At 35.0% G+C, this 25,597-nt stretch overlaps 4 protein-coding genes and 1 pseudogene across 8 annotated transcripts; 3 read left to right on the top strand and 2 right to left on the bottom strand.

The window, feature by feature from the left end:
• The first annotated feature begins 1,099 nt into the window (after positions 1–1,099).
• Positions 1,100–5,025, top strand: LOC147562882 (cystinosin homolog). Of its 2 annotated transcripts, XM_086674077.1 has the most exons (9): positions 1,100–1,345; positions 1,469–1,601; positions 2,916–3,005; positions 3,111–3,235; positions 3,544–3,586; positions 3,915–4,032; positions 4,127–4,176; positions 4,405–4,485; positions 4,822–5,025. In XM_086674077.1, exons 1-9 carry the CDS (start codon positions 1,227–1,229, stop codon positions 4,900–4,902), a joined length of 840 nt encoding a protein of 279 aa, XP_086530203.1. In that variant the 5' UTR covers positions 1,100–1,226; the 3' UTR covers positions 4,903–5,025. The 2 variants fall into 2 exon arrangements, with proteins under 2 accessions (XP_086530203.1, XP_086530211.1); XM_086674085.1 differs by lacking the exon at positions 4,822–5,025 and having other exon boundaries at positions 4,405–4,771.
• Positions 5,026–5,300: 275 nt separating this feature from the next.
• Positions 5,301–9,316, bottom strand: LOC147562881 (RING/U-box superfamily protein). 2 transcript variants are annotated; one of them, XM_086674098.1, is made up of 5 exons: positions 8,956–9,316; positions 6,467–6,629; positions 6,280–6,346; positions 5,945–6,176; positions 5,301–5,684 (listed from the first exon to the last, which is right to left on the bottom strand). In XM_086674098.1, the coding sequence occupies exons 1-5, from the start codon at positions 9,033–9,035 to the stop codon at positions 5,474–5,476; spliced, it is 753 nt and encodes a 250-aa protein (XP_086530224.1). In that variant the 5' UTR covers positions 9,036–9,316; the 3' UTR covers positions 5,301–5,473. The 2 variants fall into 2 exon arrangements, with proteins under 2 accessions (XP_086530224.1, XP_086530222.1); XM_086674096.1 differs by having other exon boundaries at positions 5,945–6,191; positions 8,956–9,154.
• A 4,749-nt stretch (positions 9,317–14,065) lies between these two features.
• LOC147562880 (putative pentatricopeptide repeat-containing protein At5g59200, chloroplastic pseudogene) lies at positions 14,066–15,862 on the bottom strand (annotated as a pseudogene). The gene has a single exon (XR_015239888.1). The product of XR_015239888.1 is annotated as a putative pentatricopeptide repeat-containing protein At5g59200, chloroplastic pseudogene (transcript).
• A 1,331-nt stretch (positions 15,863–17,193) lies between these two features.
• LOC147562879 (glucose-6-phosphate 1-dehydrogenase, cytoplasmic isoform-like) lies at positions 17,194–22,546 on the top strand. The gene is made up of 15 exons (XM_086674065.1): positions 17,194–17,528; positions 17,980–18,224; positions 18,799–18,884; positions 19,082–19,148; positions 19,236–19,422; positions 19,532–19,689; positions 19,779–19,847; positions 20,143–20,201; positions 20,380–20,416; positions 20,606–20,677; positions 21,084–21,327; positions 21,598–21,668; positions 21,747–21,862; positions 21,970–22,015; positions 22,099–22,546. Exons 2-15 carry the CDS (start codon positions 18,009–18,011, stop codon positions 22,264–22,266), a joined length of 1,596 nt encoding a protein of 531 aa, XP_086530191.1. The 5' UTR covers positions 17,194–17,528; positions 17,980–18,008; the 3' UTR covers positions 22,267–22,546.
• A 428-nt stretch (positions 22,547–22,974) lies between these two features.
• On the top strand, positions 22,975–25,563 carry LOC147562878 (cytosolic Fe-S cluster assembly factor NBP35-like). Of its 2 annotated transcripts, XM_086674051.1 has the most exons (4): positions 22,975–23,123; positions 23,216–23,323; positions 23,453–23,554; positions 24,384–25,563. In XM_086674051.1, exons 2-4 carry the CDS (start codon positions 23,272–23,274, stop codon positions 25,310–25,312), a joined length of 1,083 nt encoding a protein of 360 aa, XP_086530177.1. In that variant the 5' UTR covers positions 22,975–23,123; positions 23,216–23,271; the 3' UTR covers positions 25,313–25,563. The 2 variants fall into 2 exon arrangements, with proteins under 2 accessions (XP_086530177.1, XP_086530168.1); XM_086674042.1 differs by lacking the exon at positions 22,975–23,123 and having other exon boundaries at positions 23,187–23,323.
• The last annotated feature ends 34 nt before the right edge of the window (positions 25,564–25,597 follow it).

Raw genomic sequence — 25,597 nt, 5'->3', positions numbered from 1 at the left:
ATTTATATAGGTGAGAAAAAACATTATATTAGCTTGATCTTCTGTATAACACATAGTAGTGTTCTCTTACAAAAATCATTTGATTATCTCAAATAAGTCTTACAAACAAAATTACCTCTAAAGCATTTTGATTCTATAAATAGAATGTAAGTCACGTATTGTAAACAGAGTATAAGATGATTAAGAAAATGTTGAAGTAAGAATTTTGGATATTATGTTCGGTCAACAACTTTTATTAATTGACTTTTTTTGCGTACAATTTTTAATTTTTTTATTTATTTTCGTTTCCACCTTACCGAGGGGATTACAACCTAGTATTTTGACAAATCAATTAGGAGTAATTTTTTTTTACATGAAGTCCGAGAGTTGTCAAATTGAAAGTGACATAGATTAATCTCATTGATAAATACATGAATTACAAACATCTTAAATCATAACGACTATATGATTATTAGAGGAAAGTGAAAGTTATATAAAATAAAAATTAGTAAATAATAGTTTTCACCTCTGTCACAGATTGAACATGTAATATGTGAATTTTAAAATAAATGGGGAACTAAATAGCAACATTATCTTTCAAAAAAAAAAAAACACAAGTCAACAATAGGTAAGCCAAGTGGTTCCAAGGTGTCGACATAAAACTTCAGAAAAAAGTTATAGGTTCGAATCTCAGAGAATGTGAAATCTTTAGTTATTTAAATTAAAATTATTAGGGTATTAATAATGTAGTTGGCTTTAGGCAGTTATCTAGCTTATCATAAAAAAAAAAAAAAAAAAAAAAAAAAAAAAAAAAAAAAAAAAAAAACATTGGTGCCCACAAATAACCAAATTGTTGGAGATCAAAAACATTTTCCAAACATGAATAGTTGTGTGGGACAATGAGAATACAACTAGGAACACGTCCAAATTCATTCATGAATATGGTCAACTATAACTCTTGACAAGAATATGATATCTTGCAGGTCCCAATTCAAGATTCACCCAAGTGGCTAATTCCAACCATTGGATGGTGTGCCTATTAATGGGCTCAAAGCCCAACCTAATTTAACCACGTGCTTCTATCTAAGTATATAATACCCCATATCAGGTATTCGTAGATGTATTAAAATCTTAAAAAAAAAGTAAAAATATCCTCCTCGTCCAATATGAGTCAGAAATTGAAGAAGACCCTATAAATAGTCTTCAAGATCACTCCATTATAGAGAGAGAAAGTTAGAGAGAGAGAGATGGCTTCATGGAATTCTCTTCCTTTAGAAATCACTTATCAAGTTCTGGGTTGGATTGCTTTTGTCTCTTGGTCAATTAGTTTCTACCCACAAGTCATTCTTAATTACAAAAGAAAGAGGTATTATTTCTAATTTGTTGATTTCACTTCAAAATTATGATTAAATCCCATAATTTGTGATTTAATTTGTGATTTAATCATCTGGGTAGTGTTTAATTTTTATGGGTTTTTTTGTTTGTGAAGTGTTGTGGGATTGAATTTCGATTTCTTGGTCCTGAATTTCACCAAGCATTCTTCATATCTCATCTACAATGCTTCTCTCTACTTTAGTCCTCTTGTTCAGAGGCAATACCGTGAGGCAATTGGAAAAGATGAGGTTTTGTTCTTAATCACTTTACCTAATTACACTTATCATTATTGATTTAATTTTGTTCAATGATGATTATGATTATATTGCTCATTTTGTTAGTGGAATTGGGTAATTCCTCGTTCATGATTTGGTTTTTTGCAAAAAAAAAAAAAAAAATTAGGGTTTGTTTGGGGCTTTGGGTAAGATGGAATGGGACTATTGGTTAGTGAAAGAGTGAAAATGCAGAATATCATATTGAATACTTTTGGATTCGTTCGGCGAGTAGTTGTTCATTGAATGAAAAGTGATCTGTATCTAAAAACATTGCGTGAGACAAAGTTCATTGAATAGTTTTCGACTTGGCGTGGAGTTATTCATTGAATGAAAAGTGATCTATATTTATAAACATTTCGTGAGACAAATGAAGAGCTCGAGAAAATCGATGTTGAACCCACTTCAATATGCTACTTATAGCTTTTACTTTTCGTTAACGCTATAGTTTTAATTGTCAAACCGAAAGCATAGATGACAATAACTACTTAAAGTAAGAGTAAAGTAATAGATAATATTGTAAATGAGGTGTGTGAGTTGTACTGGAGAGATAGGTGCAGGAGATGGACTGAGAGTCTCAATTGTGGGAAATATTGGGTCATGAATTGGGGAAGTGGGTTCAGGTACTTGTGGGTGTGTAGAAGTTGGTGTTGGTGTTTGTGAAATATGAGGAGAAGGTACAAGAGATGGGTATAGAGAAGAATGAGAAGGTAATGGTTTAGGAGGAGAAATAGATGAGCAGGGAAAGTATTGTTCATTGAAAACTCACACACCTCATTTACAATATTATCTATTATAAAGCACTAGACCTCAATAGAATACACCGAAGACGATGAGTCGGTGACTACTTAACTTAAGTCATAAATAGAGACTCCCATTCATCATAAATTCTTTCACAAGTTATGAAGAGCATTAGAAAATGCAACCGCCTACATCTGTATCATTAAAACATAACAAACATTAAATGCGATCACGAGTTTGTCCACCCTTTTTGTTTGGGTTCACAAGTAATTAATTATAAAATTGCTTTATGTTAGTATGTTGGAGTAGTTGATTTGTTCCTCCAAATTAAATGGGTTACATTAGTTTGGGGTTGGATAAAGTTTGGGACATTGATATGAGAAAGTCAAGAAAGAAAACGAAAATCTTAAGATTCATACGTAACGAAGCATATATGATATGAATTATCTCATAGAATGATTTTTACGTTGACTGAAATATGAAACCCTCATTTGTTTTATCTTGAAAAGCATGGAAATTATATAACTTGAGTTTGGTTTGTATGCACAGATGATCCCGGTAGCTGCTAATGATGTAGCTTTCTCTACTCATGCCGTTTTATTGACAGTGATTACCTTATACCAAGTGGTCATCTATGATGTAAGTTACTTTCTCGTTCATCACACTTATAACTTAGGAGTTCAGCTCTAACTGATTCAGAAAGCTCAAACTCATACCTTTTCATTTTACTCGTTTTATTTACAGCGTGGAACTCAGAAGGTGTCGAAAACTTGTATCGGAATCTCTACAATTATCTGGTTGGCTGCTATTGTTTGTGTGTTCGTCGCTTTGCCACACCATCGTTGGTTTTGGCTAATATCTGTCTTCAAGTTAGTCGTTTTACACTCTTCTTAATAACTTATTTTGAGCTTTCATTCCAATATCATCCACGAAACTATTATGATAATGTTTAAGGAACATACTATACAACAATAGAATTACAAAAAAAAAAGTTTTCCGACAAGGCATGTAAACTATTAAGATACTTTTTGTTATTATATTCTCATGAGTCCGATCAAATTTGAGTTGTCACGCTTCTTTTCTTTGGACTGTTTCTACCTCTCTTTTTGTGGTTTCATTACCGACTTTCCTCACATCGATTGAGTTCAACTTCGTCTAACTTCATTTCCTTTTGCAGCTATATACAAGTTACCATGACTGTTATCAAGTACATTCCCCAGGTTATTTTTTATCTCCTATTCCTTTTGTATGATCTTGAGTTTGTTTCTCTTCCTAGAAATTGCTTCACTCACCTCGAAAGTACCCATTAATCGAGTACTCATTCTCTAAGAAAGTAAGGATTTTCCTTGTCATATTTTCAAGTGCATATCTTACTCGGTCATTCAAAAAGGATGAGTTTATATATCACTTCAACTCATACGAGCTATGAGAGAGAAACTCGCATACTCTTCAAAATACTTTTACGCTTATCTTAAAAGATTGTTTCAAAAGGTTTGTCTGTTTTGATAAGCAACCTTGACACTAATTGTCTTACTGCTATGAAACTAGGCGGTCATGAACTTTAAGCGGAAGAGCACAGTAGGATGGAGTATTGGCAACATTTTACTCGATTTACTTGGAGGTGTCACAAACTACGCACAAATGGCGGTGCAATCTATAGACCAACGTTAGCTAACTTTTCCTTCCTGAATATACCATTGTGAATTAGTAGTCGTGTTTAAGCCAAATTTTGTGTTTTAACCACCACCGGTTTTTTGCAGATTCATGGAAGAACTTTTCCGGGAATCCTGGCAAACTCCTGCTTTCTTTGGTAAGCCGTCCATTTTCTTTTATATTATCAAGCTAATATATGGTTAAAGCGAAAATTTTGTTTTACGCCTCTTTCAGCCGAACTATTTGCTATTTATTTCAAGTTAACTCTAGTATTTGCTATTTATTTCAAGTTAACTCTAGTACCCAAGCATCTGTCTCTACCATATGGGAGGTTGATTTCCATTAATGGTTATCGTCGAGTCTAAAACTGAATGTCTTAATGCAGGTGTCTATCTTCTTCGACCTTCTCTTCATTATCCAACATTACGTGCTTTACCCTCCCAAGAAAGTGAAGACATCTGACGAGGTTAGCGAGGAGAATACAACTCCACTCATCAAACCCTCTGATTCTTCCCACTCCCAAAATGTTTGAAACATATGATATACTTGTATTTTGATTTCTCTCGTACTAGTGACCGACATGACTTGATTCCAAGAAGTCCACACCAGAAGTTTGTACATATGATTGTAATAAATTACAGTAGAAGTCCGCTTAAATTCAAGCACAAAAACCTAGTTTTTTCAGGTGGGAAATCACTTGAGGTTTTCAAAATGTTGTTTTTCTTATCGAAGAGGAAGGTGGTTCTGGTAAATTATGCTTTTTCCTGTAGTTAAATTATATGGATTTGTTTAACATCAACAGGAATCAGCTTCAAGAAAACCTAATGAAGCTGTGGTGGCAATGAAGGTGGAGGAAGAATTGCCGGTGGAAGACTGTAAATAGCTTTAATGGATGATATTGAGCTTCTTCGGCTCATGGATAAAGCTTTCAACTTTATACGATCTAACATATATTTAGCCTTGTGTAGATCTTTCACGTCTCATAAATAAAGATCTACTTTCATCACATATTCCCGTTTAGTTTAGTGGTTGGCCTATCAATCGTTCTTCAGTCAGACCTTATCATTTTGGAGTTAACTCTGGACTCTTCCAAGTGTTGAGCCAATCTCTATGGCGTTTAAGGATACAGACATCGAGTGACAAACAACGAGAGGCGAATTTGATATGAAGAAGACATTAAGGTTGATTCGAAGTTATTGAAACATAAATGCAAATAAAACGGATACCAACCACTAAACATGATGCATATAGATAAATTATGATGTGATAAGAAAACTAGGAAAAGCTAAAACGGGGTATTTCGATATAATCATGAGTTAAGAGTCTTGCATTAGTAACTATATTATAAGATTGGACAGAGCTTATTGATCTATGTAAGAGTTATCCTTACCAGACTCTAATTACAGGTAATGGTCGGCTTTTCTCCCTTTCTTCTTATCTATTCTCGACGACGATCAGATAAGGTACTCGTAATACATTAAGAAAATGGCGTCTGGTATATATCGTGGCAGGTTATTGACATAGAGATAGAAACGAGATAAGTTGTGCTTCGCCACAGTTTCTGTGTCAATCATATCATTGTTACCTGTAAGAACCCACAAGTCTCCTGAACTAACTCTCTTCAAACTACCCCGGCAAAACGGGCAGGATTCTGACCTCGTATTCCTGTAAACCAAGAACCAAAAATCATCAATGTCAAAATCTAGTATTAGGAATTCTGCATAATAATAACAAGATTGCATGCAAACTACTGTGTGTGGAGGACTGTGACAGTCCCACGTCACTCATGAGAGTGTCCGGAGTCTGGCTATAGGTGTGATGGCCGTTTCATCCTCGTTTGCTATTATTTGCTTTCGCCTTTGGGATTTCTTAATAATATTTTGTCTGTCGTCACAAAAGAAAAGAAGAATGAAGTTCGTATTTACCAGTCATGGTAGCAATTGATGCACATAGAATGACAACAATTAGGCAAAACCATCTTTGTGCATTGTTCCATACAAATACCACATTCATCTTCTCTATCCAAATCTATATCAGCAATTTTCCTTCTCTCTTCCATTCTCTTTATAATAACCTCCTTGTATCGATAGCTTTCGAAATTTCTATTTTTTTCTGGTAAATTGGATTGCAGTTGTTGAAGAGAGGGCAAAATCACAGCTGCACAATTTTGTTCTTTGTTAGAACACTAGCAAGTTAGAAGATCAGCAAGAACAAAAAAGACAATCCAATGTGAATTTGATTAAGCAGATAGATTACAAACCATAGAATTCCTCAATGGTTGCTTTCCTCCCATTAGAAGCTTTTTTGGTCTTCCCATTTGCATATACCTGTACAAATCCAAAGTATACACAACAAATTTAACAAATTTGTGTGTGTGAGAGAGAGCAAAACCCTAATCTTGTTATTGATCCATATGTACTACATGAGTAAGAAATGAAAAGACCCACCTTATAAATAAGTATGTGAACTAGGAATGAACATCTTGGGAGCAAACAAGAACAAGAGAAATCCATCCATTGAATCAAGTATAGAAAGATGGGTGCTAATTGGTTGTAAACAATTTTCATTTGAAGACATGCACCACCTTTGGCTCTTGGAATTGCAGCTGCCCTATTTAGAGCATCTCCAATGGTTGTTCTCCAAATGCCCCTCCAAATGAGCATCTTCTCCAAATTTGGGGCCCACTTTTGGAGGGGCTCTCCAATGGTTCCATCTCTATCTACTCCTCCAAAACATTTACTACATTATTTTAATCTAACATTTAAACAAAAACTCATTTACTACATATATAGTAAATTAAAAAATACATACTAATTATATTGAAAATCACTAATATATTAGAAAAAACAAATAAAAAAAAGATTGCATGAAAAGAAAATTAAACTAAAAATAGATAAAAAAAAATACATTGCACTACTTAAACTTAAACTTAAATTTCTTCATTAATATGGACGTAAGAATTTATATGGAACATCTCCTCACAATGTGAATATCCCTGAGAATGAGACTCAACGTTTTCAACAATTTTTATCTCGACACAGGAAGATTAGAGATAATCAGGCTCATTATGCGTTACGATATGCTTTGATTGACCATTTGTGGGCAAGAAAAGGTGAGGCTTCACATAACTGATTAATCTTTAAATTGTTAAAGATGTTTGGAAGAATTATCGTAGTTTTCAGTTTAATTTGTCTTCGTTTCCGAGTTGTACTATGTATTTCTATTAATGAAAATTTAGTTATGTTAATTTTTAGAGTTAATTCCTATATGGCCCCCTACTTTGTGACCAGCTTCCTTTATGGCCCCCTTTTTTTCGTAAATTCAAATATGGCCCCCTATTTTTAGACAAATGTCATTACTACCCCTCTGATTAATGTATTTTCAAAATAAAATAAAAAACAAAACCTAAATTCCACCTCACTTCCTTCTCCACCACTCATCTCTCTCCACGTCACCTCTCTCTCCAACTCACCTCTCTCTCTCTCTCCAACTCATCTCTCTCTCTAACTCACCTCTCTCTCTCTCCAAGTCACTCCTTCTTCTCCGACCGGCGACCTTAAAAAAAAAAAAAAAAAATTTTTTTTTTTACTTCTCTCTCTCTTTCTCTCTAGAAACTCCGGCGAAGGGGAAACCCCTTCGCCGGAGAAGGTCTGTTCTTGAACAGACCTTCGTGGTCTGTTCAAGAACAGACCAGATCTGTTCGTGAACAGATCTTGAAGATCTGTTCACGAACAGACCTTCAAGGTCTGTTCCAGAACAGACCTTGTTCAAGAACAGACCTTCAAGGTCTGTTCCAGAACAGACCTTGTTCAAGAACAGACCTTCTCCGGCGAAGGGGTTTCCCCTTCGCCGGAGTTTCTAGAGAGAGAGAGAGAGAAGTACAAATTTTTTTTTTTTTTTTTTAAGGTCGCCGGCCGGAAAAATTTTCCGGCCGGCGACCTTGGTCGGAGAAGAAGGAGTGACTTGGAGAGAGAGAGAGAGAGAGGTGAGTTAGAGAGAGAGGTGAGTTAGAGAGAGAGGTGAGTTAGAGAGAGAGGTGAGTTAGAGAGAGAGGTGAGTTAGAGAGAGAGGTGAGTTGGAGAGAGAGAGAGAGAGGTGAGATGGAGAGAGAGAGATGATGTGGAGAGATATGTGTGGGGGAGTAGGGAGTGAGGTGGAATTCAAATTTTTTTTTTTCTTTTATGTTGAAAAAATATTAATAAGAAGGGTAATCAGGACATTTACCTCAAAAAAGGGGGCCATATTTGAATTTACGAAAAAAAGGGGGCCATAAAGGAAGCTGGTCACAAAGTAGGGGGCCATATAGGAATTAACTCTAATTTTTATAAAACAAATTACAATATATTTTATTTTTATTAATCAAAATATATGTTGAAATGAAACTTAATTAATACAAAAAAGAATTAAAGTAGGGATTTAAAATGAATAAGTAATAACTTATACAATAAATTAGGACTAAAAAAATAATTTAAAGGACTTAAACTAAACACATAAAAGCAAAAGGACCAAATAAAAAGTTTCATTTGATATGGAGAAGTTGAATAGTGCCCCTTCATGTATGAAGAAGTACTATTCATGGTTCTTCAAATCTTTGGAGATTTGGAGAACCATTGGAGAAGGTTTGGAGCTCCATCCCTCCAAAAGTTGTACTTTTTGGAGGGATAGAGCTCCCATTGGAGATGCTCTTAATCAAAACCTCAATTTTATGAATACCCACTTAATCAAAAAGGCTAACCTAACCAAAAAAAAAATCTACTAGAATCTAACTTTGCATGAAAAAAAAAATTAACTTGTCAAGAAAAAAAACCCTTTTTTAAATGATCAAATGGGTATTTTATTTCAAGATTCTATGGAGTTATTGATTAGCCAAAAGAAATTAAACTCCCCAAGAACATACAAAATACAGAGTGAGGGAGAGAGAGAGAAGAAAACTCACAGATCATTAGCATGCTGAATATCAGCCTCAAGAACCTTAAGGGTATCCTTATAAGAGAACTTAGATAACTGGCTGTACATAATAATCTCTCTGTTTTCTTCCTCTGGGTTTTCTCTGTGTCTCCTGGGTTCTGTTCTTGTTCTTCAATAAAATAAAGTCATAAAGAACAGAGACAAAGGAGAGAGAGAGAGATGATGAAAATATAGAACCTTTTTATCAGTAGTCACAGTGGGTGAATGATAATATTCTAAAACAATATAATATTATAAACACAAAATGACAAGAAAGATGGGAACTTTTTGCTACTTTGTGCTTGTGGGATCCACTCCACTAAATCTCTCTCACCAAAACCTCTCATTTCTTCTTTCTCTGTTGGTTTACAGTATTTATTCCTTTAATTAGTTAGGTTTCAGTGGATTTATTATATACTAATTCTAGTTGAGGTTTTACAGATGAAGTTCACTAATTTTTTGGCCTTCTTCTTGGTTTCCTTTTTATGTGGTGAACCCACTTTCGTTTTTCTTTTTAATAATGCATTACAAAATGGAAGGTTAGAATAATGCATGAAAGTTGCAATAATATGTGTTTATATATAAATATATTCTAGGAAGACATTTACTGATACCGCGTCTCTACCAACCAGAACAATCCTATGATCATATTAAATTTTAAAAACATATTACAAATTTTCATTATCGGATCAAAGAACCAAGATCAAATTGGTAGTCTATTAATTTCTTTTGTGGTTTTATTGTAGTGGGTACTTCTTTGTCTTTGCGAACGAAAAAATTGAAGATCCATGTGATTCAACAAAAAGATTTGAAAAGGCCGGAGTTTGAAGACGGTCAATGATGTTTCAGAATTGTTAAACATCAGAGTTTGACGAAGATGAAAAATGTGTTTATGTTGAATTATCCCTTTTGTATAAATTTTGACTAAGATTTGTTAATAACCTCTTGATGAATTTTCATAGCTTGCTAGTACACTAAAAAAAATGTGGCCCCAAAGATGGTATGGCTTAATGGGCTGTTAGTAACTACCAGAGCGACCCACTGGCAGGGGAAAGGGGAAGTTTTTGTTGAAATGGGAAGGAGGAAGTTGGGGAAGCAAAATATTCCTTTTATATTTTACACTAGTAATAATTGATGTCAGATCAGGCATTCGGAAATAAGGTGGTGTTTGTTTTCTTTCTCCTTGTTTTAATTGGACTTGTCTGAATCTGAATCGGAATCATGTAAATCAAATGGATCCAAAATTAAGCCCAATCATGTCAAACTAGCAAGTAATTTTTATTTTCTATTTCTCAAGAGGTTGGATTAGCCTCTGATTCAACATACTAAAGCATGACTAAAACAAGATAACAGTAGGAAACTTAAGGTTGAATCCAATATGCAAAATATGCTTGTAATCTATGAGTGCATATGCTGTAAATAAGTATGAGTTTAACAAAATGACTTGTTTTACATTTGATTTTAACATATCCGTTATTCGTAGAGATTTGTTATTCATATGAATGAAAAGCTAAGAACCTATTTACTTGAACAAACACTTTGTAAGAGGAGATGAGTGTAAACTAAGTGTCAATATTACAGTTATAGGATGATGTAGATCAACCTCCTGAAGTTCTAGTGCTACTGTCCGCTTTGGCTCTTCTAGACTTCATGATTTTAAAAGGTCTCACTAGAGAAGGGTCTTTAACCTCTGAGGAGCACCACACTCTGTCTCAACACCGATGTGGAATTTCTTTACAACAAATTTGTAATTTTAAGGTTTCGTCAACAGTGAACTGGAGACTAAGAAAAGGAGAAGTGTTTTACACACTTTTAAACTCTTAAATCGACTATGTGAATCAAAATCGGTTCGAATGCATCGATTTTAGGTCAAACACAAGAGTGGGAGTGATTATTTTGAGAGGGAAGACTTTTACTAATTTTCATGAAATTAGGCAAGTAGCAAATCGGATGCGCTAATAACCCATAAGGGGTGTGCTTTTATACTCTTCCCTTTATTATATTAGTGGGCTGGATCGCCTTCCCGACCCACAAAGACCAGTTTAAACTCGGCCCACTATAGATCCATGGGTCCAAATAATTTTCCCATCTTTATTTATTTTAAAAATTAAATTTAGATATCAATGTATTAACAAAGAAACCCATCTTGTAACCAACAACCGTTTTTTTGCTTTCTACCAAAAAGTTAGAAATTGTACCATTAGCTGCCATAGAGTAAAAGATTTTTTTTTGTTGCAAGACCATAGAAAAAAAAAACCGTAGAATAAAAGATAGTATTTCAAAAAAAAAAACTTGTCTCCGAACAGACATTTTAAAACTATTGTAACTAACACATCAGTTTATACTTATTTCTTATACACGTAGATTATGTATAAACGTAACACATTATTACAACAATTAGAACGACAAATTACATTCATAATTTTCAATAAAAATGACATCAAAAGAAATTATATTTGGAGTTCAATACCAAAAATTACAAACTTTGGACGAGAGTGAGAGAATACATATTTTGAGTAGGAATCTTGATTATTGACAATTCTTTGTTCACCTGGTGGTAGCCTTCCGATAACTATTTTGTGTTCTCATTGTTTTAATACGGATTAATCGGCACCATTTGAAAATATATTACAATGTTCTCTCTCCACCAATAGAAGCAACCGAATCTGTAACTGAAAAATTCAATTGCTCATAGTAATAGTAGTGTTTCACATTCATTTGGAATCCAACCTGTGGCCTCATAATAATTTTGCCTCAAATCTTTCCCAATTAAACTTTGAAATCCTTCCAAATAAAAGAATACCAAAATTATGGAAGACCTTAAAATGTATTTCTGGATTGAATTCGAGAAAAGATTGTTGATGAACATGAAACTAAAGACTTCAATGATCCCATACCTCAGAATATTGAGTACAAAAAAGGGTTGTGGTCGATCCTCACAAATTTATAGCATGTTCAAATTTGTCGTTTACTAATATTTTGCGTTAGGTGTAGTACTTATCTTTTACTGACAGAAATATTGTTACTCATGGCAGCCACTCTAGAAGAAAAACATAAATATATACCACAGATGAAAAATATCTTCATTTGGTAAATTTGCTTGAATTTTTCATACATGAAAATTTGTCGTTTAGTTATTCTTGTACCCGCTTCATTTTTTTTGTTGAAAGCTTGTACCCGCCTTTTATTACAAAAATATTTCTACTTGTGGGCGACATTTTAGAAGGAAAATAAAATATATATGTAGGAAAATTGTGAAATACCTCCGTTTGGTAAATTTGTATGAATTTATAACTTAACGAATTTACTCAAATGAAGTATTAGGTTTTTCTTTGATAGTACTTATCAAGGAAAATACAAATGTAATCTAATAATGAGAAAATATATATATCTTGTAAATTCGTCTGAATTTAAAACTTACGAAATTTACCCAAATGAATTATTAGGCGTCTTGTTTTAAAATATATGTTCTAAAATGGGAAATATATATAGTAATATAAATTATCGAAATTTTGTACTGAGGTCCAAAAATAAGTCTTAATAGCACCATAAGTCCAATATTAACACAAAATCTGTTGGAAGTCCAAGTAAAGGATGGGAAGTTCAACAGTCATGACTTGCTCCACAAGCATAAACATGTCTGACCAAGTACTTGATCACCAAGTCTTTCATTTTTTATTAACTTTTTATTAATTTTTTTATTTGTTTAATTATTCAAAACTTCAAATTCAAAAAGAAAAAAAAGTATATAAAGGAAGGACAAAAAATAGAGGACTCATCAATCTTGAGGTTAAACCATCAATAAGGAAGAAATAAGAGATGAAGAGAGAAGGTTTTCAGCATGGAATGGTAAGAACCTACACAATCTTACCATCTCCATTAAACCCTAAACCCAATTCCAAATTAATCAACAAATTGGATTCTCCTCCTACTGCTGGGTTATTTGTCAGGGTTTCATCAAAGCCAAACAACCACTCAAAGTTCACTGGTAAATGTGGTTCTGTTAGGTGCACAGATTGTCATTCTCATCCTGTTAACAAATCTAAAGACAAAACCAAAGGTACCCAGAAGCTAAAATCATCAAATTCTTCCATGAATCATCAGTCACTTGCTTGGAGAGTTGTTGTTGTTGATAAAGGTAAGTACTTGAATTATAATTCAAACTCTGCTTCAGGTATTCTGTCTCAGATTTCTAGTGAACATTTTGATGAAGAAGATGACGAAGATGAGTATTATGAAGATGAAGAGATGAGTGTGAAGTTTGACATTGAAAATGGTGAGTCTCATGAGGTTGAAGAAGATGACTGGTGTGTTATATAAATTGTTGATTTGATCCAATTTAAGTTGAAGAATTTGTATTGAAAATGGTGGTACATTGAGGGTGGGGATGAAGTTGAATTGCTTAAGTTTGATTTTGTATTAGATGAATGTTGTTAATTAAATCCAAGTGTTTATTAATAAATTATGACATGGATTATCAATGTTGATTAAGTCCACATGTGTTTTACTAAATCCGAGTTTGAGATTCCAATTAGTGATGTATATAGTCCGTCGTAGATGGGCTAAGCTGGCACGTAGCGACGTAGCGTGTATCAGCGCGCAAGCTACGCTAGGTTGCTATGGGCAACTTGTGGTTGGCTTAGGCCCGATCCGTCGTTAGATGGAAGCCGACGCTTACCGTGCACCAGCGCCCAAGCTAGATTGCTTTTTGCAGCTTGTTGGTCGGCTTGGGCCTGACCCAGGTAGAGATCTATCGTTAGATGGGCCAAGTTGGCGCATGGTGTGCACCAGTGCCCAAGCTAGGTTGCTATTCGCAGCTTGTTGGCCAGCTTAGTCCCAACCCAGGTAAAGATTCGTCGTTAGATGGGCCAAGTTGCCCCGTAGCGTGCTCTAACGCCCAAGCTAGGTTGCTATTCGGAGCTTGCTGGTCGCTTAGGCCCGATCCAGGTAAAGATCCGTCGTTAGATGGGCCAAGCTGGTGCATAGCGTGCACAAACGCCCAAACTAGGTTGCTATTTGCAGTTTGTTGGTCGGCTTAGGCCTGAACCAGGTAAAGGTCTTAATTGATGAGCTCAAAGTCCCAAAAATATATAAATATGTTTTTGTCATCGTAACAGTTTCTTTTTCGATATCTCGAGTACTTCGAAGTTCGAACTCAACTTGTTTTTAACATCTCTACTGTATTTGCAAACATCAACTTCATTTGTTCACTCAACTCTTTAATCTTACTATATATCTCTTCTGAATATGGATGAGAATCATCTCCTGCAACAAATTCATGAACAACATTGTTCACTTCAATCCAACTACAACCAGTTTTCTTCCAAATTCCTCTGTCCTTCATTGATCTTCTTATCTCAGCAGCTTCTTCCCATTTTTCTTTGACTGCCAATAAATTCGATTTCAACACTAACAACCCACTATTTCCTGGATCAAGTTTCGACATTCTTCTTGCTAATTCTTCTCCTAATTCGACATTTCCATGAATTCTACAAGCAAATGCCAGAGTACCCAACAGAACTATATCCGCTTCGCTGGATTCGATAATCTTCATTGCCTCGTCGAACCTTCCAGCTCTTCCTAACAGATCCACCATGCACCCATAATGCTCAATTTTTGGCTCAATTCCATATTTTTTACTCATTGAATCAAAATACTTACAACCCAAATCAACTAATCCTGAATGGGTACAAGCACTTAAAACTCCAATCATGGTTACATCATCTACGCCAATTTTCGATCTTTCAGCTTCTTTAAATATTTTAATGGCTTCTTCTCCTTGTCCATGAACTGCATAACCTGAAATCATTGCATTATAACACGAAATAGCTTTTGAACTTAGATTATTAAACACATTTCTTGCTTCATTTATGCTTCCACATTTTGAATACATATCAATCAAAGAAGTCCCTAGAAATGCATCGATCTCAATTTCGTTGTTCTTTATATGATCATGCACCCATTTTCCAATTTCTAATGAACCCAAATCTGAAACAGCAGATAGAACAGTCATAATAGTCATCTTATCAGCTCTAGCACCATCCTTCTGCATTTCTTCGAAAACATCCAAAGCTTTCATGGAATTCTCAGTTTGAACATAAGCACCTATCATGGTTGTCCAAGAAGAGACATTTCTCACAGGCATTTGATCAAACAACTTTTCAGCTATTTCAACCAACCCAGATCTTGTATAACCAACTAACATTGCATTCCAAGCAACTACATCTCTTTCAAGCATTCTATCAAACACATTCCTTGCATCAACTATATTTCCACAACTTGCATACAAATCTAACAAAGAGGTATGAACATAAACATCAGAACTAAACCCTAATTTCAAAATATGTCCATGAACAATCTTACCTTCTTCAAAAGCAAAAATCTTAGTACAAGCTTTAAGTAGAAATGGGTAAGTAAAATTATTTGGTTTTGATCCATGGGTAAGCATTTTTAAGTAAAAAATCAAAGCATCTTGATATGAATTAACATGAACAAATCCTTTGATCATGTTATTCCACAAGAAAGTATTAGGGTTTGGGACTTGGTAAAAGACATGACTAGCATAAGATGAGTTATGTGAAGAAAAACAAAAGGAGACAAGTTTTGTAGCAACAAAATTGTTTTGGTGGATGGAGTTTCTGATAATATAAGCATGGATTTGGGTCATTTGTTTGAAAGTTTTGCAGGATTGAAGCCATGAAAAAGCTTGGGTTTCTAATTGTTCTTTTGTTTTGTTCTTGTTAAGTTGATTGTTTTTCTGTGGGATTTTTGGTGGTTGGAATTGAAGGAAGGTGATTGAGGAATTCATTTCATTCTTTGCTTACTCCAACTAGTCCTCATACAAATAGGCCAATAAGCCAATTTGAGCTGAATCAAAATGACTACTCTAAAAATGTGACAATGCTTATAAAATTACTAAAAGCTAAAATAAAATGTTTTCCTCCCCAAAACAAAAATGAAAAATAACAATATTACTAAAAGCTAAAATAAAATTGGTGATATATCTATAGCATACTATTCAATGTATCTTTAAACAACCCATAAAATTTTAGAGATTGATCTTCAACCGCTTTTATCCAATATATAATATAAAGCATTAGGTATTATCGAGAGAAATTTGGAGAAGTTCAACAAAAAAAAGAATTTGGAGAAGAGTCTGTAGTCCTCCCACTCAAATTAAAAAAATGCTATCAAATGATGCCAATTAGTAATGTCTCGTGCTTTATTTTTAGTGCTTATACTTTTAGTCAACTAAAGACACCTACCAATATCACAAAACAAATGCTAAATGGGGCCATGAAATTGTTTATTTTGAAAAAACTCTCCCCCATTCATATAGGTAGTTTTGTTTGTTTGCAAACAATTAATTTTATATTTTCACTAACTTTGCATCACAGTATACGTGTGTTCTGAGCAATAAATTTTTAAGAGACGAGTCTATTTAACTTAGTTCAGAAATGAATGTTTAACAACGTTTGGAAACACACTCTGCCACATTATTTTTAATGTCATTTGACGTGACATTTTTACGGGTAGTTTTGTATGTATCTGGTAATTTTTGTTTGTTAGAGAAAGAGGTAATATATAGTATTGATTATTGTGTTGAGACAACACTCAAAATGTCGAAACTTACATATTAGATAACATCGACTCTCAAAAAAACAGGAAGACTGAGAAAGGTACCTCTATGAAAATTCTAGTTGGTAAAATCCATGAATAAATTAGTGTCTTGACCTATGTAATTTTTGCTCAATGGAACTGAAACTATCTTTAAATGTCTTTGTATTTCGTTTTTCTACAAGGTTCACTATATAGCAAAAAGAACGATAGTTCCTAAGTATCCCTTTCTTGTGTCTAACTTATTTCTTTTCCATCTGATTTGGGATACTCTTGAAATTGAAAATCGTCTGTGAGAAAAAAAATTTCATATCTTTCTGGAAATTGAACAGTTTAGGATCAACTGATTTGCATCTTATTTTCCACACAGAGATAACAAACATATTTACATCTTATTTTCTACACTGACACAACAAGCATCTATTAGAAGTAGGGTAACTCTTTCTTTTTTAAAAGATCTAATGAAGTGGTTGATTTCAGTAGTGCCATTGACGATACATAATCATGGTAATCAAGAATGAGATTTTTGGGCCGACCAGGAGGCGAATAATGATGGAGCCCAGACCCGATTTGTCATACATTGAAGATAGAGAGAAATGACCTGATCATCGGGGGCCACTTTTGGCTTTTGGTGGGCCCTAAAAAACAGTATGTTTAGCACTTGTCCATGTTAGTAAATATTTCTGGGACGCGTTTGGCGAATATTGGGAACGATACGGCGGCTGGTAAATGAAGACCGGAAGAATTTGGTGGGAACCCGAAGGAAGACCAACCCAAGCAACCTTTATAAGCAGACGAATCCCATTTTCTTCTCCCACTCCCACGCCACGAATCTCTCTCTCTCTCTACTTTCTCTCTCCGGTGATTTCATTTCCGATCAAAATTCAGATCATCATTCTCCGAATTCAGATCATCACTCTCCGAATTCAGATCAACACTCCTTTGGTTAGTTTCATTTTCTTCTTAGATCTTTCAATTCATCAAGTTCAGTACGAATTAGCTTTAAATTAGTATCAAATTTGTTCTCGAGTTTGATTAGTGTTTTTTCTGATGAATCTGTTTCGCTTAACGAGTTGAGTAAGATCTGATGTTGTTGATTCATGGAGTAGATCAAATTTGCTTAAGATTATGATAAATTTTATAGTTGTTGTTGAGTTCGGTTAGTGTTTTGTCTGATGATTCTCATATTTCAGTAATTTCATTCATTAAGTAAGATCTGATGTTATTATTATTTGCTACAGTATTTTGTTAGTGTTTTGTCTGATTATTCTGATTCTTAGAGCAGATTTGAATTTAGCTAGTGATTTTGGATCAATGATTTATGTGATCGTCTTTAGTATTTTTGTATTTGAACTAATGAACTCTATACTGAAATCAATTTTCTCTTTATACACAGTTTTTTGTGACCTAATTAGCTAAATTAGAATGGTATCGAAAGGGTGTTGTGGGTTCTTAACTGAAAGAAAATCTACTGAAGGGAACAACGATTCCATGCCACAAGGGAATGCTTCTGAAATTGTACCTGAAACTGTTCCTGAACCTGTACCTGAAACTGGATGTCTCTCAATTATTGTGCTAGGAGCTTCAGGAGACCTCGCCAAGAAGAAGACGTTTCCAGCTCTTTACAATCTTTACCAACAGGTTTATGAGACACTATAATGATTATTTTTATCTGGTCATTTAGTTTGTTCTGTTCCTTTTAAAGCGTTCGGACTAAGTTTGAGTTTTCCTTCAATTATCAGAAAATGTTATTTAGATGGAAAAAGTAGAAGGTAATAGATCATCACGAACTTCTAATTTTTGTAATGGATGAGTTTTCCAATTTTGCCTAGCACCCCAAAGCGTCTTAGGCTCTTAGCTATTTGAGTATTTTTCAGTATTTACTTTCAAGTGTTGAGTCTTCTTACCGGTTGGTGCTAGTCCCACATTAGTTGTGGGAGGGGGTAGTGCTGTAGTTAGTGGTCACTTTATAAGAGTGAGGAGCCTCAAGCTCTTGATTTAGCTTTTGGCGTGAGGTAGGGCCAAGAGCACTTTGGAGCAAGTGAGGCCTAAAGACCACACGCACTATTACGGCAGGCTGGAGTTGGGGTATTAGCTTAGAAGAGTGTTTTAGTGAAAGATGACTAGCAGACTTAACTTGTAGGTCTATAATGTAGGTTGTCTATATGTAAAGAAATTAGTGTTGCATAATAACATGATTTGGGTTTATGCACAGGGGTTCCTACAAGAAAACGAAGTTCACATATTTGGTTATGCTCGAACCAAGATTTCCGATGATGAGTTGAGGAGTCGCATTCGTGGGTGAGATTTCTTATTTGATATGGCAATACAAATTCTTTAACACTTTAAGTAATTTGTTCAACTACATGTTTTTCTTTAAGTTTTATAGCTTCTAACAAAGGATCTATTGTTTCACGTGTACTTCCATCATTTTTTTTTCGACTCATTCAGTCTCTTGGTTCATAGTAGAGAAATTAATTAACGAGTTTTCATTTCAGCTATCTCAAACATGGGAAGGAATCTTCGTCAAACCACTCCGAAGAAGTTTCGAAGTTCTTGCAATTGGTATGTTTCTGGTTGAGTTACTCACTTGTCTTATGTCGACAATATTGCTATTGTAGTGACACCTATAATTGTTTTGACATTTTTCAGATCAAATATGTTAGTGGTTCCTATGATAGGGAGGAAGGTTTTAGGTTATTGGACAAGGAAATATCGTCACATGAAGTCTCAAGAAATACCAAAGAAGGATCCTCCCGCAGACTTTTTTATCTTGCACTCCCTCCATCAGTATATCCATCTGTCTGCAAAATGATCAGTCTTTATTGCATGACTAAATGTAAGCTTCCACATGGTGACTTGCTATATCCATCTCTTATACGTCTGAAGTAACTAGAATTCTACTACAAATAACTTGCAATATTGTGCTAAGATGCATTTCTTTATAGCTGATCTTGGTGGATGGACTCGAGTCGTTGTTGAGAAGCCTTTCGGTAAGGATTTGGACACTGCAGAAAATCTGAGTGCCCAGCTTGGCGAATTATTTGAAGAAAAGCAGATTTACCGTATTGATCACTACCTAGGAAAGGAATTAGTGCAAAACTTGGTAATGGTTTGTCTTTTTTGAGAAATTATGTTTGCTTTCAAACTACATGTTTATTTGTCTCTGACTACCGTTTTCTCTTGAATTGACAGTTGGTGCTTCGTTTCGCTAATCGATTTTTTTTGCCCCTCTGGAATCGTGATAACATTGACAACGTACAGGTGCGAATTGTTAGGAATTTTTTCTTCTTGTAATCTACTTTTTACTGGCAAGCTTTTACTATTCTGCAGGATGAATACTACAAATAAACTGTTCTCCTTGTTCTTTTGTTGTCGCATGTTTAAAAGCTAAGAGAGAACTTATTACATGTTTATCGTCGAAGGAACCATACAAGGTCCTTTATGTTTTGTATTGACCGGTTAATGCTTCCAAGGCAAAGAACACATTTACCACATCTAGAGTCTACTCTTGCTGGTGCTTGACATCTATTTCGTCTCTCTTTTTGTGTGTGTGTAGATTGTGTTCAGGGAAGATTTTGGAACAGAAGGACGTGGTGGATATTTTGATGAATATGGGTAAGTGTTGTACACTAGGCTTCAACAATCAAATTTTATGTGTCAGATTGCCGAGGGATAACCACTTAGAAAGCCTCGACTTCTGGTCTTTCTTTTAGTGGTTTAAGTCCACAAGATAGGTGAAACCCCTTTTTTATTTTTCATGAAACTAACAAAACATTGGTTCATACTTTTGCAGAATCATCCGTGATATCATTCAGAACCATCTACTGCAGGTAAGTCAACTTGATTTCCAGGATTTAATATAATATCTGGAAAAGGCTCCTTTCATATTCATTTTCGTTTGAAAAATCATCGACTCATGCTGATTTTTTGTGTTTCTACTGATATGCACCCTAGCTCAATTGTTGGTACATAATTCTGAGCAAACTTCACTTATAATATTTTTTTTTGTATTACTGTAGGTTCTTTGCTTAGTTGCCATGGAGAAACCCGTTTCTCTTAAACCTGAACACATCCGTGATGAGAAAGTAAAGGTATTATCAGAATTTACTCTCTTTCATTTGTTTTTATAATTTCTGCTCCCAAATTCAAAGACATTTTAAACAAGCCTTTACTTATTGAAGAATATAACTGTTTGAGTTAGTGCATAATAGAGAGCCTTATGAAACCACTCAAATAGGAGAAAAGGAGAATTTCAGATGAAATTTACTTTCTTATGTTGAATGTTTGCTTTTACTTCAGTTGAAAGGTTATTCGTAAAGTTATGATGTATCTCCTTGAAACATTCCTTGAATGCAACAGGATGCCATTATGCCTTGCACTCTAAATGTTCGCATATGCATTTTTTCTTGGATAGTTTGGTTCTCATAGTAGCTTCTGCTTCCTGGCATTGTCTTTATCTCTACCTTTATGATAAGTTGATAAAATTTTTAATTTCAGGTTCTTCAATCGGTTTTACCTATAGGAGATGAAGATGTTGTTCTGGGGCAATATCAGGGATACACAGATGACTCAACAGTTCCAGATCACTCAAATACCCCAACATTTGCTTCAATGATTTTGCGGATACACAACGAAAGATGGGAAGGTGTCCCTTTTATATTAAAAGCAGGGAAAGCTTTAAACTCGAGGAAGGCAGAAATCCGTATCCAATTTAAGGACGTTCCTGGTGACATCTTCAAATGTATGAATAACTTCAATCCTACTTTTATTCAATCCTCACTGTTTATTTTTAATGGTATATCCTGTAAAAGATAAAGATCTAGTAGTCGTATAATATATATATATATATATCAGAAATTTTTGTGCTCAAATGATCTTAACTTTCTATATCATGAAGAGAGTAAGAGAACTTGAAAACAAAATCATTACTTTGTAGAATTGGTCGGACCAATTGTTTTTGTCACCATGGGACAAACACTCCCTTATGTTTCAGAATTTGTATTTCATGTAGGTAAAACGCAAGGAAGAAATGAATTTGTTATACGCCTTCAGCCTTCCGAAGCCATGTACATGAAGCTTACAGTAAGTATTCGACTCTCACATAAAGCTTAACTTTTGAAGTTCTTTTTTTAGTAGAGCTAACTAGCCTCTCTCTTTCAGGTCAAGAAACCTGGTTTAGACATGTCAACCATACAAAGCGAACTAGACTTATCTTATGGGCAAAGATACCAAGACGTTACAATTCCAGAGGCTTATGAACGCTTGATTCTGGACACGTATACTCCAAACTACTTCTTTTATATCGTTTGAAATTAACTTATCTTCCGCGATCAATGAATGCCTGTTTTCAAATCTCTGAACTGGAAAACTTTTTATCTTGCAGAATACGGGGAGACCAACAACATTTTGTCCGCAGAGATGAGCTAAAAGTAAGTAAACTATGAACTTGTGGATGAAATCTCGATGAACTGTATAATTGGCCAACTTAATGAATTCAATCTATTTTTATTAGGCGGCTTGGGAGATCTTCACCCCTCTGCTGCACAAGATTGACGATGGAAAAATGAAGCCACTTTTGTACGAACCAGGTAGTCGAGGTCCAGTAGAAGCAGATGAGTTGCTGCAGATTGCAGGGTACGTGCAAACTCACGGCTATATATGGATCCCACCCACTCTGTAAATTTGTGTTTTAGATGAACAATCTTCATAAGCCTTTTTTGTTTGTAATAAAAGAGAAGAAAGAGTGACCTATATATATATATCATATGTATGTGGTGAGTGAAGTACAATGTTGTCCTACGTGATCTAGAAGCAAATGGAGTTTTTTCTTTTAGTACTCATTGTTAAAGGATTTTTACTGTGAGTGTCTACTACAGCTTACTCTTATAAATGGTTAATTCTCATCTTTTTGATTCGTGTAAAAATATTTGGATGTGAAATTCAATTTTTTTGATAGAAAATTATATACTTGCATTAATTGAATCCAAGTAGATAGAGACTGATTCTTGGATGATTCTTCAATCAGAGTTTGATTCTTGCATGATTCTTCAATTAGTGTTTGAATCATGCACAATCTTTAATCCATTGAAAGGGCCGAACCATTACAGTGTCAGAACATCTTTTTTTTTTTTTTGAGAAATCGACTACGATTGAGTTACAAGGCATTTTATACATCATGAAGATGTGATGAGCACGATAACCGCCTAATTTAAACCATAATTAAAGAGACCTAAAGTCCGACAACATGAAATAGACTTAAAATCCGACAAATTTATTATATTATTTACTATATATATTGTCAAGACTCGATCGACCACACGAGCTTAAGAGGACTAGAAATGAGGCTATTCCCTTATGAACTAATCACACTACCCGTTCCACAAACTGTGGGATTATCCAAGAGAACTTCCTTATTTTTCTTCTGAGATTTCAAATTTGAGAGTAAATGCTCTAATGATCTAATCATCAAAATATAATAGTAAGAGATTGATGATAATGTTTAAAGCCATAATTTTTAGTGAGAATGGCGGCAAAAAGGTCAAAGTCAAACAAAGCCTCCTCCTTATTTAAATGACGACCTAAACTAGCCAATTTGGGTTTTGACTCACTGCTCATTTTCTTTTATGCAGTTTCTGTTCTGAGAAATTGGAAAAGAAGAAGAAGAAGAATTACAAGTGAAGAAGCCATGGATAATAACAGTAACGAAAACCATGAAATCCCTGAAAACGCCAACGAACGTAATTTCTTCTTCTTCTTCTTATCTAACTTCCCCACTCATCTCATTCCTATGTTTTAATGGAGGGTTTTAGGGTTTCCATTCATTGGGTTTTAATATACCCTCTTTTTCTCTCTATCGATCTTTGCAGATTGCCCAGGTCCTCAATCAGAATCAGCTGGAAAATCCGACTCTTGTGCAGGATGCCCTAATCAGGAAGTTTGTGCTACTGCTCCTAAAGGCCCTGATCCAGGTCCTCCTCATTCTCTTCACCTATACTATATATTCCCTTAAAACTGTTTTTTATTTCTTTTCTGCCAATACTTAAATTTAATTTTACAGTTGTTTAGATTTCTTAGGTGGGTTTAAGTTATTAGTATAAGTAATTTTGTTGTTATTAGTTTATAGCCTTTTTGTTGATGATTCTAGTGCCAAACCTTAGAATATAAGTTACGAAATTGATGGCCACGATATTCGTTGAAATTTAGGTTTGGTTTCATCTTACTAGATGATATCTTTTGTTGTAGTTTTATAGAGTTTGGGTGTTGCTTGTTAGTCTAAATGATAGCTTTTAATCATGCTCGAACTTTCGAGGTTTGGTGTATACATGATGTTTATGAGGACATAGTTATATAAAATATTTCCTTCATATTCAAATTAACAAGGCTTTCCTATTTCTGATATCCCAAATTCAAGCCATAGCCCATATGCATAACATGGAATCAGGAGGGTAAGGGTCGTTGAATCCACCTACTGCACAAACAAATCCACGAGAATTTCGTCTCACAATTTGCGGTGAATTGCTTGAGTCGTATTATGTGTTAACAATTTGTTCACAGCACAAGAATGGCCAGCGAGAAACCCTCATGTGCTTTGATTTGAAGTCTCAATGGTCATATCATATGAAGCAAAAATTTCTGAGATCAGTTAGGTCCGTCTGGCTTTTCCTCCCGATCTCGTTGACCTTTCGTTTAATATCCCTCAGCCCTTCTCTTCTGAAGAGATTCATAGGAATTCATATAGCACAACCGAACGAGGGTAGCTTTCATCTTTTAGCTTATATTTCGAAATTTTGGTTGCAGATTTGGTTGTGATTGGAGAGAGGATGGCTACTGTTAAACACAAGATACTAGTTCTGTCTGGAAAGGGTGGTGTGGGGAAGAGTACATTTGCTGCCCAACTTTCGTTTGCATTAGCGGACAGGGAACATCAGGTCGGTCTACTTGATATCGACATATGTGGGCCAAGCATTCCAAAGATGCTTGGTCTAGAAGGCCAAGGCATTCATCAGAGCAACCTGGGATGGTCTCCGGTTTACGTAGAATCCAACCTTGGGGTCATGTCCATTGGTTTCATGCTCCCTAACGGGGATGAGCCCGTGATATGGAGAGGTGCTCGCAAGAACGCAATCATCAAGCAATTCTTGAAGGATGTTTATTGGGGAGAACTTGATTATCTCGTGGTCGATGCACCTCCCGGCACCTCGGACGAACACATCTCCATTGCCCAATTTCTCCAAGCTTCTGGAATCGATGGCGCAATTATCGTTACAACCCCACAAGAAGTCTCCCTACTTGATGTACGGAAAGAAGTTTCTTTCTGCAAGAAAGTTGGAATTCGAGTACTGGGTGTTGTCGAGAACATGAGTGGGTTGAGGCAACCATTATCAGACATGAAGTTCATGAAGGTAACTGAGACAGGAGAGGAGACAGATGCTACTGAATGGGCGATAAAGTATATGAAAGAAAATGTTCCAGAATTATTGAATTTGATTACCTGTAGTGAAGTTTTTGATAGCAGTAAGGGTGGTGCTGCAAAGATGTGCAGGGAAATGGGGATTCCATTTCTTGGAAAGGTACCCATGGATCCTGAGCTGTGTAAAGCTTCCGAAGAAGGACGATCATGCTTCACTGATAAAAAATGTGGTGCCGGGGCTCCTGCTCTTAAGAAAATTATAGAGCAATTGTTGACAGATGAAACTCTATCAGAGACAAGGATGGATGATATATAGCCAATAGCGAGTGATCAATTCTCACCAAACTAGGTTATAGTTTGAACACATTTGTTTGTTTTGGTTTTTAACTTTCAAAGATCTATAGTTTCCTCTCTGTCTCTCTTTATTTTTTTTATTTATAGAGTTCATGGGTTGTATTGTTAGTATTCAATGTTCAATTTCTTCTTTGATCTAACTAGGAAACATTGTCTAATGTGTTAATAAATGTGGTGGATCTTCTTGCTATGGTGAGTCGAGATTAAATCTTATGTATGTTGGAACGATATATCTTTTGAGTTGGGA

This window comes from Eschscholzia californica, unplaced genomic scaffold, assembly GCF_041429995.1.
Source record: "Eschscholzia californica isolate CP2 unplaced genomic scaffold, dmEscCali1.0.p SCAF_1, whole genome shotgun sequence".
Classification (NCBI taxonomy): Eukaryota; Viridiplantae; Streptophyta; class Magnoliopsida; order Ranunculales; family Papaveraceae; genus Eschscholzia; species Eschscholzia californica.
This window is presented reverse-complemented; position numbering and strand designations above follow the sequence as displayed.

Excerpts from the sequence above, each read along its gene's own strand:
- LOC147562879 (XM_086674065.1), top strand. The coding sequence starts at position 18,009 with ATGGTATCGAAAGGGTGTTGTGGGTTCTTAACTGAAAGAAAATCTACT. Across the intron at positions 20,417-20,605 it reads TTCAGAACCATCTACTGCAG|GTTCTTTGCTTAGTTGCCAT; the intron begins GTAAGTCAACTT and ends GTATTACTGTAG. Across the intron at positions 22,016-22,098 it reads TCCGCAGAGATGAGCTAAAA|GCGGCTTGGGAGATCTTCAC; the intron begins GTAAGTAAACTA and ends TATTTTTATTAG.
- LOC147562882 (XM_086674077.1), top strand. The coding sequence starts at position 1,227 with ATGGCTTCATGGAATTCTCTTCCTTTAGAAATCACTTATCAAGTTCTG. Across the intron at positions 3,236-3,543 it reads TGGCTAATATCTGTCTTCAA|CTATATACAAGTTACCATGA; the intron begins GTTAGTCGTTTT and ends TTCCTTTTGCAG. Across the intron at positions 4,486-4,821 it reads AAGTGAAGACATCTGACGAG|GAATCAGCTTCAAGAAAACC; the intron begins GTTAGCGAGGAG and ends TAACATCAACAG.
- LOC147562881 (XM_086674096.1), bottom strand. The coding sequence starts at position 9,035 with ATGTACAGCCAGTTATCTAAGTTCTCTTATAAGGATACCCTTAAGGTT. Across the intron at positions 6,630-8,955 it reads ATTCAGCATGCTAATGATCT|GGCAGCTGCAATTCCAAGAG; the intron begins GTGAGTTTTCTT and ends TGCTCTAAATAG. Across the intron at positions 6,192-6,279 it reads AACCATTGAGGAATTCTATG|AACAAAATTGTGCAGCTGTG; the intron begins GTTTGTAATCTA and ends GTTCTAACAAAG.
- LOC147562878 (XM_086674051.1), top strand. The coding sequence starts at position 23,272 with ATGGATAATAACAGTAACGAAAACCATGAAATCCCTGAAAACGCCAAC. Across the intron at positions 23,324-23,452 it reads CCCTGAAAACGCCAACGAAC|ATTGCCCAGGTCCTCAATCA; the intron begins GTAATTTCTTCT and ends CGATCTTTGCAG. Across the intron at positions 23,555-24,383 it reads TCCTAAAGGCCCTGATCCAG|ATTTGGTTGTGATTGGAGAG; the intron begins GTCCTCCTCATT and ends TTTTGGTTGCAG.